This window comes from Sciurus carolinensis, chromosome 18, assembly GCF_902686445.1.
Source record: "Sciurus carolinensis chromosome 18, mSciCar1.2, whole genome shotgun sequence".
Taxonomy (NCBI): domain Eukaryota; kingdom Metazoa; phylum Chordata; class Mammalia; order Rodentia; family Sciuridae; genus Sciurus; species Sciurus carolinensis.
Genome location: NC_062230.1, coordinates 9,891,707 through 9,904,711, shown reverse-complemented (window position 1 = coordinate 9,904,711; position 13,005 = coordinate 9,891,707). Strand labels below are relative to the sequence as shown.

Below are 13,005 nucleotides of genomic sequence, written 5' to 3'. Positions count from 1 at the left end.
CTAATTCGTCTAAAAAGGCAGAGGGAGGAATGCGCCGCAGCTGAGCAGCCAAGCGCGGAGCGGGCGTTCCCGCGGGAGCCCGTCCCCGGCGCCCTGCAGCCCGAGCCTCTGCGGACGGCGGGCGCACACGGGGGCGGTATGGGCCCTCGCCCCACCCCTGGGTGGTTCCCCCGTAGGCAGTGGCCTCCGCCGGCTAGGGGTCTCTGCGGGGCAAAACACCCGACTCAACCGGGCGTCCGAGGAGGGCGGGGCGCGGCGCGAACCCGCGGCAGCCGCGGCCCCTTTAACACGCCGCAGCCCCGCCCGCCGCGCAGTCCACGTGACCCGGGTCTTGTGACCGGCGGGAGGGCGGGGAAGCCCGCTCCCGCCCGCCCCGCCCGCCCGGCGCCTCCCAGGGCCGAGCCGCGGGCCGCCGTCCCCGCCGCGTCCCCGCTGGGCCGACCGCGCCGGAGCGGGCGGGCGCGGGCCGGGCCGCCATGGACCACAAGCCGCTGCTGCAGGAGCGGCCACCCGCCTACAACCTGGAGGCCGGCCAGGGCGACTTCGCGTGCGGCCCGCACGGCTACGGCGCCATCCCCGCCGCGCCCCCACCGCCGCCCTACCCCTACCTCGTCACAGGTGGGCCCGCGGGCGCGGCGGCGGGACGGACCCCGCAGGCGGGCAGCCTCCGGGCCCGGCCGCCCGGGAGCGGGTCTGCGGCGCGCCGCCCCCGGAGCCTGCCCGCGGCCGGCCAACCTGGGGTCTGCGAGGCGCGGCAGGCGCCCGGGAGCGGCCTTGCGGGGCGGGCGAGGACCAGGGGTCTGGGGGGGACGGGCGAGCGCCGCCCCGGCTGATGTGCACCCCCGCCCACAGGGATACCCACCCACCACCCCAGGGTCTACAACATCCAGAGTAGAACGGTCACCCGGTACCCTGCTAACTCCATCGTCGTCGTCGGAGGCTGCCCGGTGTGCAGGTAAGTCTGGCCCCGGGTGGCTGAGAACGCACGTGCCGGGACCTTGCAGAGGCGGCGCGGGGCGCGCTGGGCGAGCCCTGCTGGGGGGAGGCCGCCCGACTGCAGTGTGGGAGAGGGTGGAATCGCCGGCCCCTGGCTCGGAGGAGGGCAAAGGGCGTGGGTTCCCTTTACTGGGGAGTCGAATGCACTTGGGGGGCATTGTACCTCCGAATGATTGGGGTGCAGGAACGTTAACATGGCACTGATGATTTTTCCTCCCTGGCGTGGGACCTGCGACGGGTTCTTTAGAAAGTTTGCGGTGCAGTTGATTCTTTAAGGAGGTCGGTTTGTTTTGCCACGACCAGAGTCAGGTGGCCTTCATGTTTAGGGGGGGGTCCAGGTGGCCGGGGAGCAACAGCTGTGAGGGCCGCTGAACGCAGAGCCCCAGAGTGGGGCTTAACTTGGCCACCGGCTGGTCTGGGAGGAAACCCCGTGGTGTGGTTCTTTGTTCGAGTAGGAGTGTTTTTCTCATATCCTCAAACCTGAAGCCTACAGAAACTTTCTAAGGACTTTTTATAGGGTCTGAGGTACTGTGTGTGTGGTCTTGAGGATGGAAATGCAAGTGAGTCTTGATCCCTACCCTTGGCATTTGGGGGTACTCAGTTCAGGAAGTTGGGACAGAGTTGGGGAGCAGGGTTTTGGCCTTCCTCTGAGAGTAGGAAGTTGAAGTCTGAGATGGAATTAAGAAACCCTGGTTTGGACTTAGCCTTCATTTCAAAAGTGTATCAGTGAGGCCCAGTATGGAACCAGCCATAGGGAAGTTAATGACTTCACAGCCCTGGGGTAACTATGCAATGAGGAGGGCATGGTGTGTTCTTGGGGTAGACACTGGACCCTGGGAGCTGACCATGTGCTTGGTAAAGGAGGCTGTGGCCAGCAAGAGCCTTGGGAGGCCACCTACCCACCCAGGAATTAGTACAAACCCAAGCTGGGTATGTGATCTGACACCCTGGTGGTCATTGCCCAGCTGACACATTGGCCTTGGGAGACTGTGAAGTGGGAGGGAGGGAACTGGCTGTACCCTGGTTGCAGTTCTCTGCAGGTGCTGCACCTGGGGGTGCCAGTGTTTGGGTTGAGGCACATGGGGGTGGACTTGGTGGAGAAAAGGGGACATGGCCTGGGAGATCGGCCTGTGCCAATGAGTGAGGAGGTCAGGACTGATCCCGGTGCAGAGTCATTGGGAAATCCCTCTGGAAAATTGCATGGAGAGGTGAGAGAAGGAAAATCTCTGGCTTTGAAGTTAATACCGGCTGCTCAGAGTGCTGCTGTGTGCAAGGCCCTCTGTCCCCACCCAGTCCACTCCTGGATTCCAAGGGCTTTTTTTTTTTTTTTTTTTTTTTTGCGGAGAGCAGACATCGAGTGATCTCCTGAGTTCGAGGAGGGTTTGCAGGCTGATTGACCAGAGGGAGAAGCAGGAAGGCACCTAGAGCAGAGGGCCCAGGTGCAGCTGGTTGCTGCCTCGTCTGGGAAGTGTTGGTGTTTGATGAGATGGTTTGGAAGCTTTTCTGGCTCAAGCCCCTGAACTTGGAGGAGGGAAGGCCAGCAGCATGGCAGTGTGGCGGTGAAGTTCCCAGGAATGTGGAGCGCCCAGTCTGCTGCTGGCATCGGGAGCGCTTTCCCCGGTGCTTCCCTTTCTCTGGGAGGTGACTTGTGTCGTTCTGGAGGCCTTTAACTTCTACAGGATCTGGAACACAGGCTGTGCACTCTGGGGAAGGTCTTGGGGGGTGCTGCCTTCATTTGGGAGCTGGTGGTTTCCCTGGACAGTGGTGGTCAGCACTGAGAAGACCGAGTCCTCTGAGGACAGTGTGAGGGGTACTGGATCCCTAAAGCTCCTCCTGGTCCCTTCTGTCTGGGCTGAGTTGCCTGATGTCTGACAGGCCTTTTCCTTGCACCCTGCACACCTGAGGTCTGCCCTCTTCCTGCCATCCTTTCTGCTGCTGGCCTCTGCGGCTGCTTTTTGCCACTGTGGCGGCAGCTGCCCTGGGTGTGGGGTCTCCTGCTCCCCAGCAGGAAACCTTAGGTGAGCGGGGGAGTGGGCAGCCACGTGGCCAGCCTGGGAGCAGGCAGCTCCTTGATTTGGGGAGAGGGGGTGTGATCTTAGGACCACTTGTACATGGGGACAGAGATGTTCCCCCCTAAAGAGTCAAGTCTGCCCCTGACTGGCATCTTAGGACTGAGAGACGGCTACGTCTCACATGACCACACTTCCTCTCTTTCCAGATCAGGCCTGCCAGGCTCTGTCCCTGCCCTCCCTGGTGGCTTGGCAGGAATTTGCCCAAGTCACACGTCTGTGATTCCCTCTGAGCGAGGCTTGGCATAAGAGGCCTATGTCGCTTGTCACTTTGCCATCCTGTCTGAGCCTCTGTTAAGCAGCCTGACTCCATTTTCCCTTTTTAGCCGTCTACAAGCAGCGTTTTTTTCACCCCCAGCAGCTGAGCGAGTCTTGTGCTGGCTTCCTCCACGCTGCCTCGCTGCACCCTGCCCCACCAGAGGCCTGTGGGAACTGCCTTGACCAGGGGTGTCAGTGCTGGGCCTTCCCCTGCCCTGGGGGCTGGGGGCTGTCCCTGGATGCAGGGTGGGATGGCAGTGCTGTGGGTCTATGCAGCCTCTTTGGTGGGGCCACCAGGTGCTGCAAGGCAGGTGAGGCTGGCCAAGGTACCTGGGAGCACAGGCTGCAAGCAGAATGGGCATAAAGCTGCCCATTCTGCAAGGTTGACCTTGCAGGAGGAAATTCAGGGAAGTGGGGTCCTGGAAGCCCAGAGGAAGTACAGGTGTCCTGATCAGGTGCTGCCTGTATGCCCTGGATGTGGCACTGGGTGGTTAGTGTGGAGCCCCTGGGGGCAGAGACAGGCTTCCTTCTGGTTGGCTGGGGGGCTGGAGATGACAAAGTGGAGTCTGGAGGGGAGAGGGAGTGACAGAGCCTTGGGCTTCGGATGGCGATGGGTGGCAGAAGGACTGGGGTGGCAGAAGGACTGGGGTCAAGGCACTGACTGCCGGGGCTCGTGGTATGGGCTGTCCCTGACCTGAGGACGGGGAGCTGTGCACTGATGGCAGGAACTTGTGCCCTGGTCTGTGTGCTGCGCAGGGCGTGTAGATGGCAGGAGGCCCATTCTGCCTCCCTGGCCTCCGAGGTCTCTGGCTCACCCAGGTCCCCCAGCTGTGGCAGTGTGGGCACCTCGAGGTGGTTGTTGGTGGGACAGACTGGAAGCCCACTGGATGCCCTCCCTGGCCAGGTCTGCTTTCTTCCACTGGGAAGGGACTGGGGTTAGCAGTTGGACTCGTTGAGAACTGCCCCGAGTAGCCTGGAGGTCCTAGTAAAGTAACTGCTCAGGGAGCCTTTTCAGATTGGAGACCTTGGGACAGCCAGAGGCAGGCTGGTCCTGAGCCTTGGCTTCAGGCTTGTGGCCCAGAGAGGAAGCCCTCTGTGTTCCTTTTTTTTGGTACAGGGATTGAACCCAGGGGCATTTAACCACTGAGCCATATCCCCAGCCCTTTTTAATTTTTAAAAACAGGGTCTCACTAAGATGCTTAGGGCCTGCATTGCTGAGACTGACTTGGAACTCGACATCCTCCTGCCTGAGCCTCCCAGGCTGCACACCTGTAATCCCAGACTCATGTGTGCCCGACAAATGTGTTCTTTTCTTGAGGAGACTGTCCTTCAGGAGTGGGTGGGCTAGAGTTGCTTCTGGGGCTGGATTGTGCCTTGAGGTCCTAAGCTTAGGAAAATGAATGGGAGACAACTGGGGAAGGCTACTGGGCGTCTTGGGGTCCATCTGGGTGCACTGACTGCCCTGGAGGACCACCTTGGAAGTAGGGCTGGCTGGGGCTTTTGGGGCAGGACCATTGGGGAGCCCATCTGGATTCTGATCCAGTGTCATGGCACTCCCAGCTGTGTGGCCTTGCACACTGTGGGTCTCACCTCTTGTCAGGTGGTTACCTGTGGCTTTTCGGTGATGTGAGGGGTAAGCACTATTCTTTCTGACTGGGTATCTGTCCTTGGGCAACTTAGAGCTTGCTCCTTCCAGCCTTTTCTGCCCTTTTCTGTCCCTGGTGAGGTAGAGCTCATCTGGAACCCCCCAGGGCCCAGCTCCGGCTGACATCAGCAGGTTCCAGTGGCCACTTGTTCTGAGAGGCTCAAGTGGCGGGGGAGCAGGTTCTCGGTATTAGTCAGTTCCCCAGTGTCTTCAGCTCCATAATCCTCCCGACCCCCACGTGACCTGTGTGCAAGGACAGGGAGGGGCCGCCCAGCCACAGCTGGAAGGACTGCTGGGTTCCGATTCTGAGCCAGCTGGGGGAGTTGAGACTTGCTCTGGCAGCCTGGGGCTTCTTTTGGGTCTGGAGCTGCAGAGAGCAAGGCTGCTGGGGCCAGGCTGGCAGGAGGGGCTGGGGTCTCCACACAGCAGCAGTCTGCGTTTTGCTGGATCCAGATTGGTCTCCAGGCTACATCATGCTTCTCAAATCGGAAGATGTTGGGTTTTAAAAATCTAAACTGTGCCAACACTTTTTGAGATTCGGGGCAGTACTGTAGTTAAAACAGTAATATTTCTGGACAAGATGAGAATCTACATTAAGTAGGAGAAATTAAAACTATAAATAACCACACAGGAGCCCAGGTCACATTGCTGCCAGGTGAGTTTGCTGTGAACTTGGGGAAGGTTGCACTTTCCCATCTGTTTGGCCTTTGGGATTGCAGGTAAGGGTGTGGCATCTTGGGGTGGAGGGTGTGGGGCCCTCAGGCGGAACCCCAGCTCAGGGCTGAAGCTTTCTGAAGCAAGCTGTGGGCTAATCTCTTCCCTCCATCCCTTGGCCTGTTGAAGCCAGGTCAAGACTGGGGTTCAGGTTGTCAGGGCATGAGTGCTTCTTGGGTCCTGGGTTAGACTCTGGCTGCTGGTAGATTCCTGAGCCTTGTGGGTGACAGTCCCATCTGCGAGTGACCGAAGGGAGCATCCTCACTCTTCCCAGAACTGATGGCCTTGACCCTCTCTGGCAATGGGGTGAAAGTACATGGGATGAGCCGGCTGGGCAGGGTGAGTGCTGGAGGCTGCGAGGGGTGTTGCTGGGCACTGGCAGCATCAGGCCTGACCCTCCTGACTCAGGTCTCTAGAGGGTGGCATAAGCTGCCCAGCCCTGAGCTTTGGCTAGAGGAAGCAGTGGGTTTGAACAGGAAACCCCATGGATTTGTGCATTGAGGGTGAGTCGCCCTAGTCCCTGGAGGCTGTTACTCTAAGTCCTGAGCCCCTCCAGGGACTGAGAAAATGTGATGTTGGGTGTTGAGCTGGGCCTGGGAAGGCTTGCCTGGCCACGGGTGGGAATTATAGCATCTGGTGATGCTGTGGTTTGGTGGCGGGGACAGCCCAGCAGTGACCAGCTTTCCTGGGCTCTTCCAGCTTCTATAGTGTGGACAGAGGCTCGGGGTCTGGACAGAGAATTAGAATGTGGGTGGCAAGCTGTGCCCTTGAGTGCTGACTGGAGGACAGTTTGTGTGGACAAGACACAGGCCTGCCCTGGGAAGCCCACCCCTGCCCTTCATGCCTGTAGCCAGGATGCCCCGTGCCATCTGCAGCCCTCCTGGCACTGAAGCCCAGTGACCTGGCTGGGTGCAGCTCCTTCTGCTCCCCTTGAGCAGATTCGGGGCGCTGTCCGCGCTCTGCCTTTTTGGTCCTCAGGAGCAGCCTGGCAGGCACTTGGCTAGTCACTGTCTTCAGGCCTCAGTGGTCTCCAGAGGCTCCTGTTTCCTTGAAGCCTGGAGAGTTGCTGGGCTAGGCTCCCTGGTGACTCCTTCAGAGGGACTGGCTGCTTTAGGAGGTTGCTCACCTGGCTCCCTTTCGCCTGGCTCTGCTTTTTCATGGGACATTTTTAATAGAAACATGCAAACTAGTGTTTCCAGGGTCTCACCTGCCAGCAGAAGTCGTGCAGGTAGGGGAAGAACAGGAGCAGTGCAGCCAGAGGCTCCCAGTGGTCTGGAGCCACCTGGCCTCCCTCTAGCCACTGTAGAGGTCCTAGGCCCAGGGCCCTGTCTTGTCCATCTATGTTGGGGGCAGCTGGTGGCTGAGGATACCAGAGTGGCCTCAGGTGCTAATCATCTGGGTCCTCTGCCAGCCCAACCCCTGGTTATCCAGGGCCCCGAGGTCCAGGTGTGCTGTGGGGGTGGGCATATCCTCCTTGGACTGGACTGGCAGGGGCCAGGTGTGGGCCCAAGTGTGGTGACTTGATGACCTTGTGTTATACAGAAGAGGGTGCTTGTAAAAGTCATACCAGAGGGGTCACTTCACCAACACTGATTCAGACCTGGGTCACATTGCCTTAGAGCAGGGCTTACCTGTGCTCCAACCTAGCCTGCCATCTTGATGCAGAAAGGGCTCTTGGGAGTCGGGAAGCTTAGGCTGGAACAGAGCTCCCCAGGAGTTTTTCCTGGGGGGCCTGACCCAGGGGCGCTTAACCACTGCGCCATATCCCCAGCCATTTTTTATATATTTTATTTAGAGACAAGTTCTTCCTAAGCTGCTGAGGCTGGCTTTGAAATTGTGATCCTCCTGCCTCAACTTCCTGAGCTGCTGGGATTACAGGTGTGTGCCACTGTGCCTGGCTCCCCAAGAGTCTTGACCTAGGGCACTCAACTGTGAACCAGTGGATGCTGGGACCCTCTGGAGCAGGGGAGAGAGTTCCACCTTTCCTTCTCTGCAGAGCTTAATCAGGATGTGGTGGAAAGTGCTGCTAGAACTTACTGTCCATCCTGGGTTGGTCTTAGGTAGGCAGCTCTTTTGTGTGGGTTGGAGGGAGGTGGACACCGAGTTTGACTTGATTTTTAAGCAGAAAACCAGACTTCTGGAATATTCATTCGTTTTTTTCATGCTCTCCCCCCCCCCCCCCCAAGCAGGTGCTGGTCCTATTTCTGGAAAGGAGAGCCCAAGGGTCCCTGCCCTGTTGGCTGCTTTGTGGCCTCTGAGGTGGTGGGAGCCCTGTGTTCTGCCACCTCAAGCTGTGAACTTCCTCCTCTCCACCAGGGGGCAGAACAGCACTTGCTTCAAGGCCAGTGCGGGCATGAGGGAGCGTGGGGGTGAGCATGGAGCTAGAGAAGGAAGCTGGAATGGGGTCGGGAGTGGGGTCCCCTGGGACCACAGTGACATGTTCTCCCCTTAGCATTACAAAGGAAAACAGCCCTAGCCTGCAGTCCCTGTGCCTCCTCTCCAGCTCACATGCCTGCCCTTTAGGCCCATTTCTCCTGGTGAAGTGCTTGAGTACAGGGGCTGGTCCCCACATTCCCAGGATGGGGGAAGCTCCTGACACTTCTCATGTCAGCCCTGGGTTCAGAGCTTTCTAGATGTAGACTGAATTGCTGAGCACATGGCTCTTGTTTCCCACCCACCAGGACGGTGGAGACTCTTCTGGTCACTGAACTTGTGCTCATTGGTACAGGACCAGGGTAATGTCCCTCTATCATGCACATTGGAGGTAGGCTTCAGTGCTTTTTAGGAACAGTTTTCCTCAAGGGGATGTAAAAGATGTAAAAAGAAATCTGAAACCTTCAACATTGAAAATACCCCCAAATGATGGGGGTTTCTTGGGTCTTGTTTTTATATAAACAGGTGCTGCTCGTCATTCCTTCTGCGAAGCAAGGTTGGTGGTGGCTTTCAGTGTTGAGCAGTGCTCGGCAGTAGACGCCAGCTCTGTGGTCTTGGCTATGGCTGCTGCTGGGGAAGGGGGCTCTTTTCCAGGCAGGTCTGCTGTAGGTCACCGGCTGTCCCCTGTGCAGCCAAGATGGGAGGGGTTGGGGCCCTAACCTGCTGCCCCTCTCTCCACAGGGTCGGGGTCCTGGAGGACTGCTTCACCTTCCTGGGCATCTTCCTGGCCATCATCTTGTTTCCCTTTGGGTTCATCTGCTGTTTTGCCTTGAGGAAGCGGAGATGTCCCAACTGTGGAGCAACCTTTACCTAAAGGGAACAACACACCTGGCTTTCCTGCATCCAGCTCTTTTCTAATGTAAATGTCGTGTATAATAGTTTTATTTGATTAAGCTTCAGGACTGTTTTGTAAAGTGAGGAGGGATAGATTTGGCACATGCCAGCCACAGCTTGGCAGAGTGTGGAAGGCAGCAACCCTGCTCCCAAGGTTAATGACAACTCAAAAAAGCACTGCTTTTATTTTTTGCAGTCTTCAATTTGAGAAAGGTGAGAAATACTGTTTTAAATAAACGAGATTCATACCATTGTTCAGCTGGTCCTGCTTGTTTGGCACTTTCACACTGCCACCCACGTGAAGTCGGTAGGTGAAACTATGACACACACACAGGCCACTCGTGCCCATCTTACTGACACTGACGGAACTGGTGTTTGATTCTTTATTCAACATTAAACGCCAGACCCAACATCTGCAGAGCACACACCTGGGCACCTTCGTGTCTGCAGCAGCCAGGACTGCTCTGGTGCCAGGCTGTAGGGGTTGCTCATGGCAGCTAATGACCCTGGGGCCCCTCAGGATACCAGGGAAACAAAGCTTGAGGAAACTCCCAAGTTGCTCAAGAGCTGTGAAATCTAGGGTGTGACACCCCCGACTTTCCGTCACACATTTCCAGACCCTGGACCGCTCGTTCTCCACTGCTGAAGACAGTGGCCTTCTTAAACCCATGCTTCGGAAATGGTGGGAGGAACAGTGGGCCGCTCATCTGGAATTGAAATCGTTCTTTACTGACTAGGGCACCTTTTCAAGACAGTGCCACGTGACACCTGCTCATGGTGGGACCCAGACCTTACCTGGGAGGGTGTTACTAGTCAGGCTGCAGCAGCCGCCCTTCTTGGGGGTGCCTGTGTCCCCTCCCAGGAAAGCCTGAGACATTGTTCTGCCCAGCTGGAAGGAGCTGCAGGTCTCACATGAACTGGTCTACCTCCATCTGACCTTGACCAACAATGATTTATCTATGGTGAGATCAAAGTAGCTGTGATAAGCAACAGCCTCCTGCCCCCTCTGTGTGGATCTTGGCCATGACCGACTGGAGTAGATCCAGGTTCTTCACAGCAAAGTCAAGCTACAGCCCCTGGCTTGGGGCTAGTGCAGAGGCCTGGTGCAGCGGCCGTGATGCTAAGCGTCTGGCAGTGCAAGGCTGGGTAAGTGCCATCTGCAGGTAGAACTCAACTCAAACAGGAACATGGACCCCAGGAGGCCCCCTAAGAAGAGATTTGTTAAGTGGACGTTTCTTTGGTCACCCAGCTTGGGGAGAATGCCCTCGGAGTCACATGTTCCCAGTGTGCCAGGCCATGGTGAGGACAGCCTGGGTGGATCATTGTGAATCCAGCTGCAGCAGTTAACACTGAACTCAGTAGCTCTTACGGACGGTTTCACTGAGTGCCAAGTATGGCTGTGCAGAGGGAAGTGGCCTGTGTCAGTGCTCTGCAGCTGTCTAATCCGAGGGAGGTCAGGATTTCTCCACCTTTGAGGAGCTTTACGTTTAATCAAAAGTTCAAAATTTGTAAGTTAAAAAATTATTACCTTTAATGTTATGTTTTCATAATTTATATTGCTTAAAATTATGATTTGCATGCCAAGATGCAAACTTTACACAATATTTTCTTTAGATAAGCTTCATAATGCTACTTAAGAGCACATGCTTTGTAAAATAAAACCAAGGTCTCATTCGCATTCAGGTGCAGAAAGCCAACCATGAAAGCATAGACTATCCCTTATTCTGGCATTTTTTTTTTTTTTTTTAATCATAGAATATTAAAGATGTAGTAAGGATCGGAACCAAATTTACTTTTTTTTTTTTTTTTTAACAGAATAGGAAGAAAATACTTCAAATGATTGAGCTGGTCACTAAACTATTATTCACTTATCTTAAAGACAGAAATGTGTAAACCCAACTATGCTAAAACTAATTGAGAAAATGCATCGATTTGCTCGAGTGGGATACATTGGAAATCAGGCACCCTTGGGTGAAGCCTGTGAGTCCCAGCACTTGTCAGACAATATACCTATCGTTGTGCAGTGAGAACTTAACACCAGAGGAACCGGGAGGGTCCTGGGTCTCTTCATCGAATGATTGGTGCGGATCGATCATTTGTCACCGTAGGTCGAAGTTTCACAGTAGCAAAGGGATTTTCTCCACTGGAGAGGGAAAAAAACTATTAAACTGTTCCAAGACAGGAATTTCATTTTAAAAGAGCTGATAACCACTGCTCTTGCTCTCCGCCACCCTCCCAGTGTATACAAGCCTTGGCTGATGTTTCTGTGTGTGAAAGTCTACAGCTCACTCCGTGGGACCCGCTAGGGAAGGGAACATTCCATAGCTTTAAACAGTCGGGTGACACAGAGCCCACACCTCTTCAGTTCTGCACTGGGAAGGGGGCCATGTGGGAGCCACCCAGGAACAGAAGCTGGATCAGGGCAAAGGTGCACTGTTCTCTGGGCGGATTCCTGATGAGAGCACTGCTGCAGCCTCCCCGGCTCCACAGACCAAGGCCTTCTCAGGCTGGACCTCCTGGGCTGGGTGCCAGAGGCCCTCTGGGGGCACTGCTCACCCCCCGGGGAGGGCAACGCTATGTTCTGAAGAGCTGCTCATGCGAGTCACACGTACCTGAGAAAGGGCGGCTTTGCAGTCCCGTTCGCATCACTCTGTAGGAAAGATAAAGAGGAAGTTTATGAAAGGCTCAGGAAATGGGACATTTTTTAAGACCTGTAGTAGGTAAAGACATGGAAGGCATAAGGACTATAAATTGGTTGAGTTTAAAAGCACCCCGTGGTCTCACTTTGAGATTGCTTCGGTGTCTAAATTCATTTGAAAGAATAAGGGTGAGAAAAGAAAATGTCCTAGGAACATGAGGGTCCCTCACTAATATCAGAACATGAACCGAAAAGCTGCCTCAGAGCGTGGCTGAGGCGTCCACACAGGTCAGCCCCTGGCAAATTAAACCGAGCAACTGAGCCACATTACAGAAAAGACCTGTGCCCAGAACAGCGTAGCCTTGGGGGAGACGCAGACTGTGGCATCTCAGACCTATCGTGATTGTGGTTGGCTTTTTTGGGAGCTGAACACTGAAGACGTGAAAAAGTAAGTAAAAATCAAGCCTTGTTGATTTGGGGGGCTGAGGCCGATAGCTAGGTCCAGTGGTCTTCTAGGAGGTTCCAAATTGTGAGGAGAGAAAATGGCACCAACACAAATGTCTAACCTCAGAATCTGCCCAAGCCCTGTAGGTGCTGAGCCCTCCCATGGCCCGACCAGAGCTTCTGCCTCCTGGAGTCCCGGGGGAAGGCCACCGCATGTCTCATGGGCACTGCTGTGCAGTGCTGGCCGGGACCAGGTGCGCGCGCCTTTCTCCTCATTCCAAAGAGCTTGTGCTTGCTCCTGCTCTTCTCTGAGGTCCCTGCTGCAGCATGTGGGCACCCAGCAGAGAGCAGTGCAAAGCCATCTGACTCATGGCAGCCAGGCCAGACTCCCTGGAATCCCCAGCCAGCGTCCAGGCCTCGCAGTTGTCTTGGCACATGTGGACTTCAAACACTGACTCAGACAAGCTCTTCCCACTTCCCAGTGCCAGCCAGAGGGTGAAGGCCAGGGCCAGCACTCCTGCTGGGTGTTGTCACCGAATACTGGGTGCAGGATGGGCTGGGCACTGAGGCTATGGCCTCAGCCTCAGAACCCTTGGCCAGTGCAGCTGCAGAGCAGCCGGGCACCCTGTGGTCTACTTTTCACCTCAGAAGCACAAAGCCACTGTCCTGCTCACACATCCTAACAGACAGGACTGGAAGTGGCTGCAAATGAGATTTCTCCTACAGGGCCTGCTGCGCTTCCCCAGCAGACCTGAGTAAGTCATTTCTGGTATAACGCTTACATAATGATTAAGAACTAATATGTAATCAAAAAAATTGTTTCTGGGTACTAGGGATTGAACCCAGGGGTGCTTTACCACTGTGCCACATTCCCAGTCCTTTTTAATATTATTTTTGAGATAGGGTTTTGCCAAATTGCTGAGGCTGGCCTCAAAGTTGGGATCCTCCTGCCTCAGCCTCCTGAGTTGCTGGGA

At 55.8% G+C, this 13,005-nt stretch overlaps 2 protein-coding genes across 2 annotated transcripts in view; one reads left to right on the top strand and one right to left on the bottom strand.

Annotated features, from left to right (window-relative positions):
* The first annotated feature begins 329 nt into the window (after positions 1 to 329).
* On the top strand, positions 330 to 9,202 carry Bri3 (brain protein I3). Its single transcript, XM_047533013.1, has 3 exons — positions 330 to 618; positions 853 to 955; positions 8,797 to 9,202. Exons 1-3 carry the CDS (start codon positions 477 to 479, stop codon positions 8,927 to 8,929), a joined length of 378 nt encoding a protein of 125 aa, XP_047388969.1. The 5' UTR covers positions 330 to 476; the 3' UTR covers positions 8,930 to 9,202.
* A 1,419-nt stretch (positions 9,203 to 10,621) lies between these two features.
* Positions 10,622 to 13,005, bottom strand: part of Baiap2l1 (BAR/IMD domain containing adaptor protein 2 like 1) — a 90,052-nt gene continuing 87,668 nt past the window's right edge. The window contains 2 exon segments of the mRNA XM_047533012.1: positions 10,622 to 11,092; positions 11,562 to 11,599. Coding sequence (XP_047388968.1) covers positions 11,017 to 11,092; positions 11,562 to 11,599 — 114 coding nt within the window. The 3' untranslated portion in view covers positions 10,622 to 11,016.

Coding starts and splice junctions, on each gene's coding strand:
- Bri3 (XM_047533013.1), top strand. CDS start 477: ATGGACCACAAGCCGCTGCTGCAGGAGCGGCCACCCGCCTACAACCTG. Junction 619..852: donor CTACCCCTACCTCGTCACAG/GTGGGCCCGCGG, acceptor CCCCGCCCACAG/GGATACCCACCCACCACCCC. Junction 956..8,796: donor GGAGGCTGCCCGGTGTGCAG/GTAAGTCTGGCC, acceptor CTCTCTCCACAG/GGTCGGGGTCCTGGAGGACT.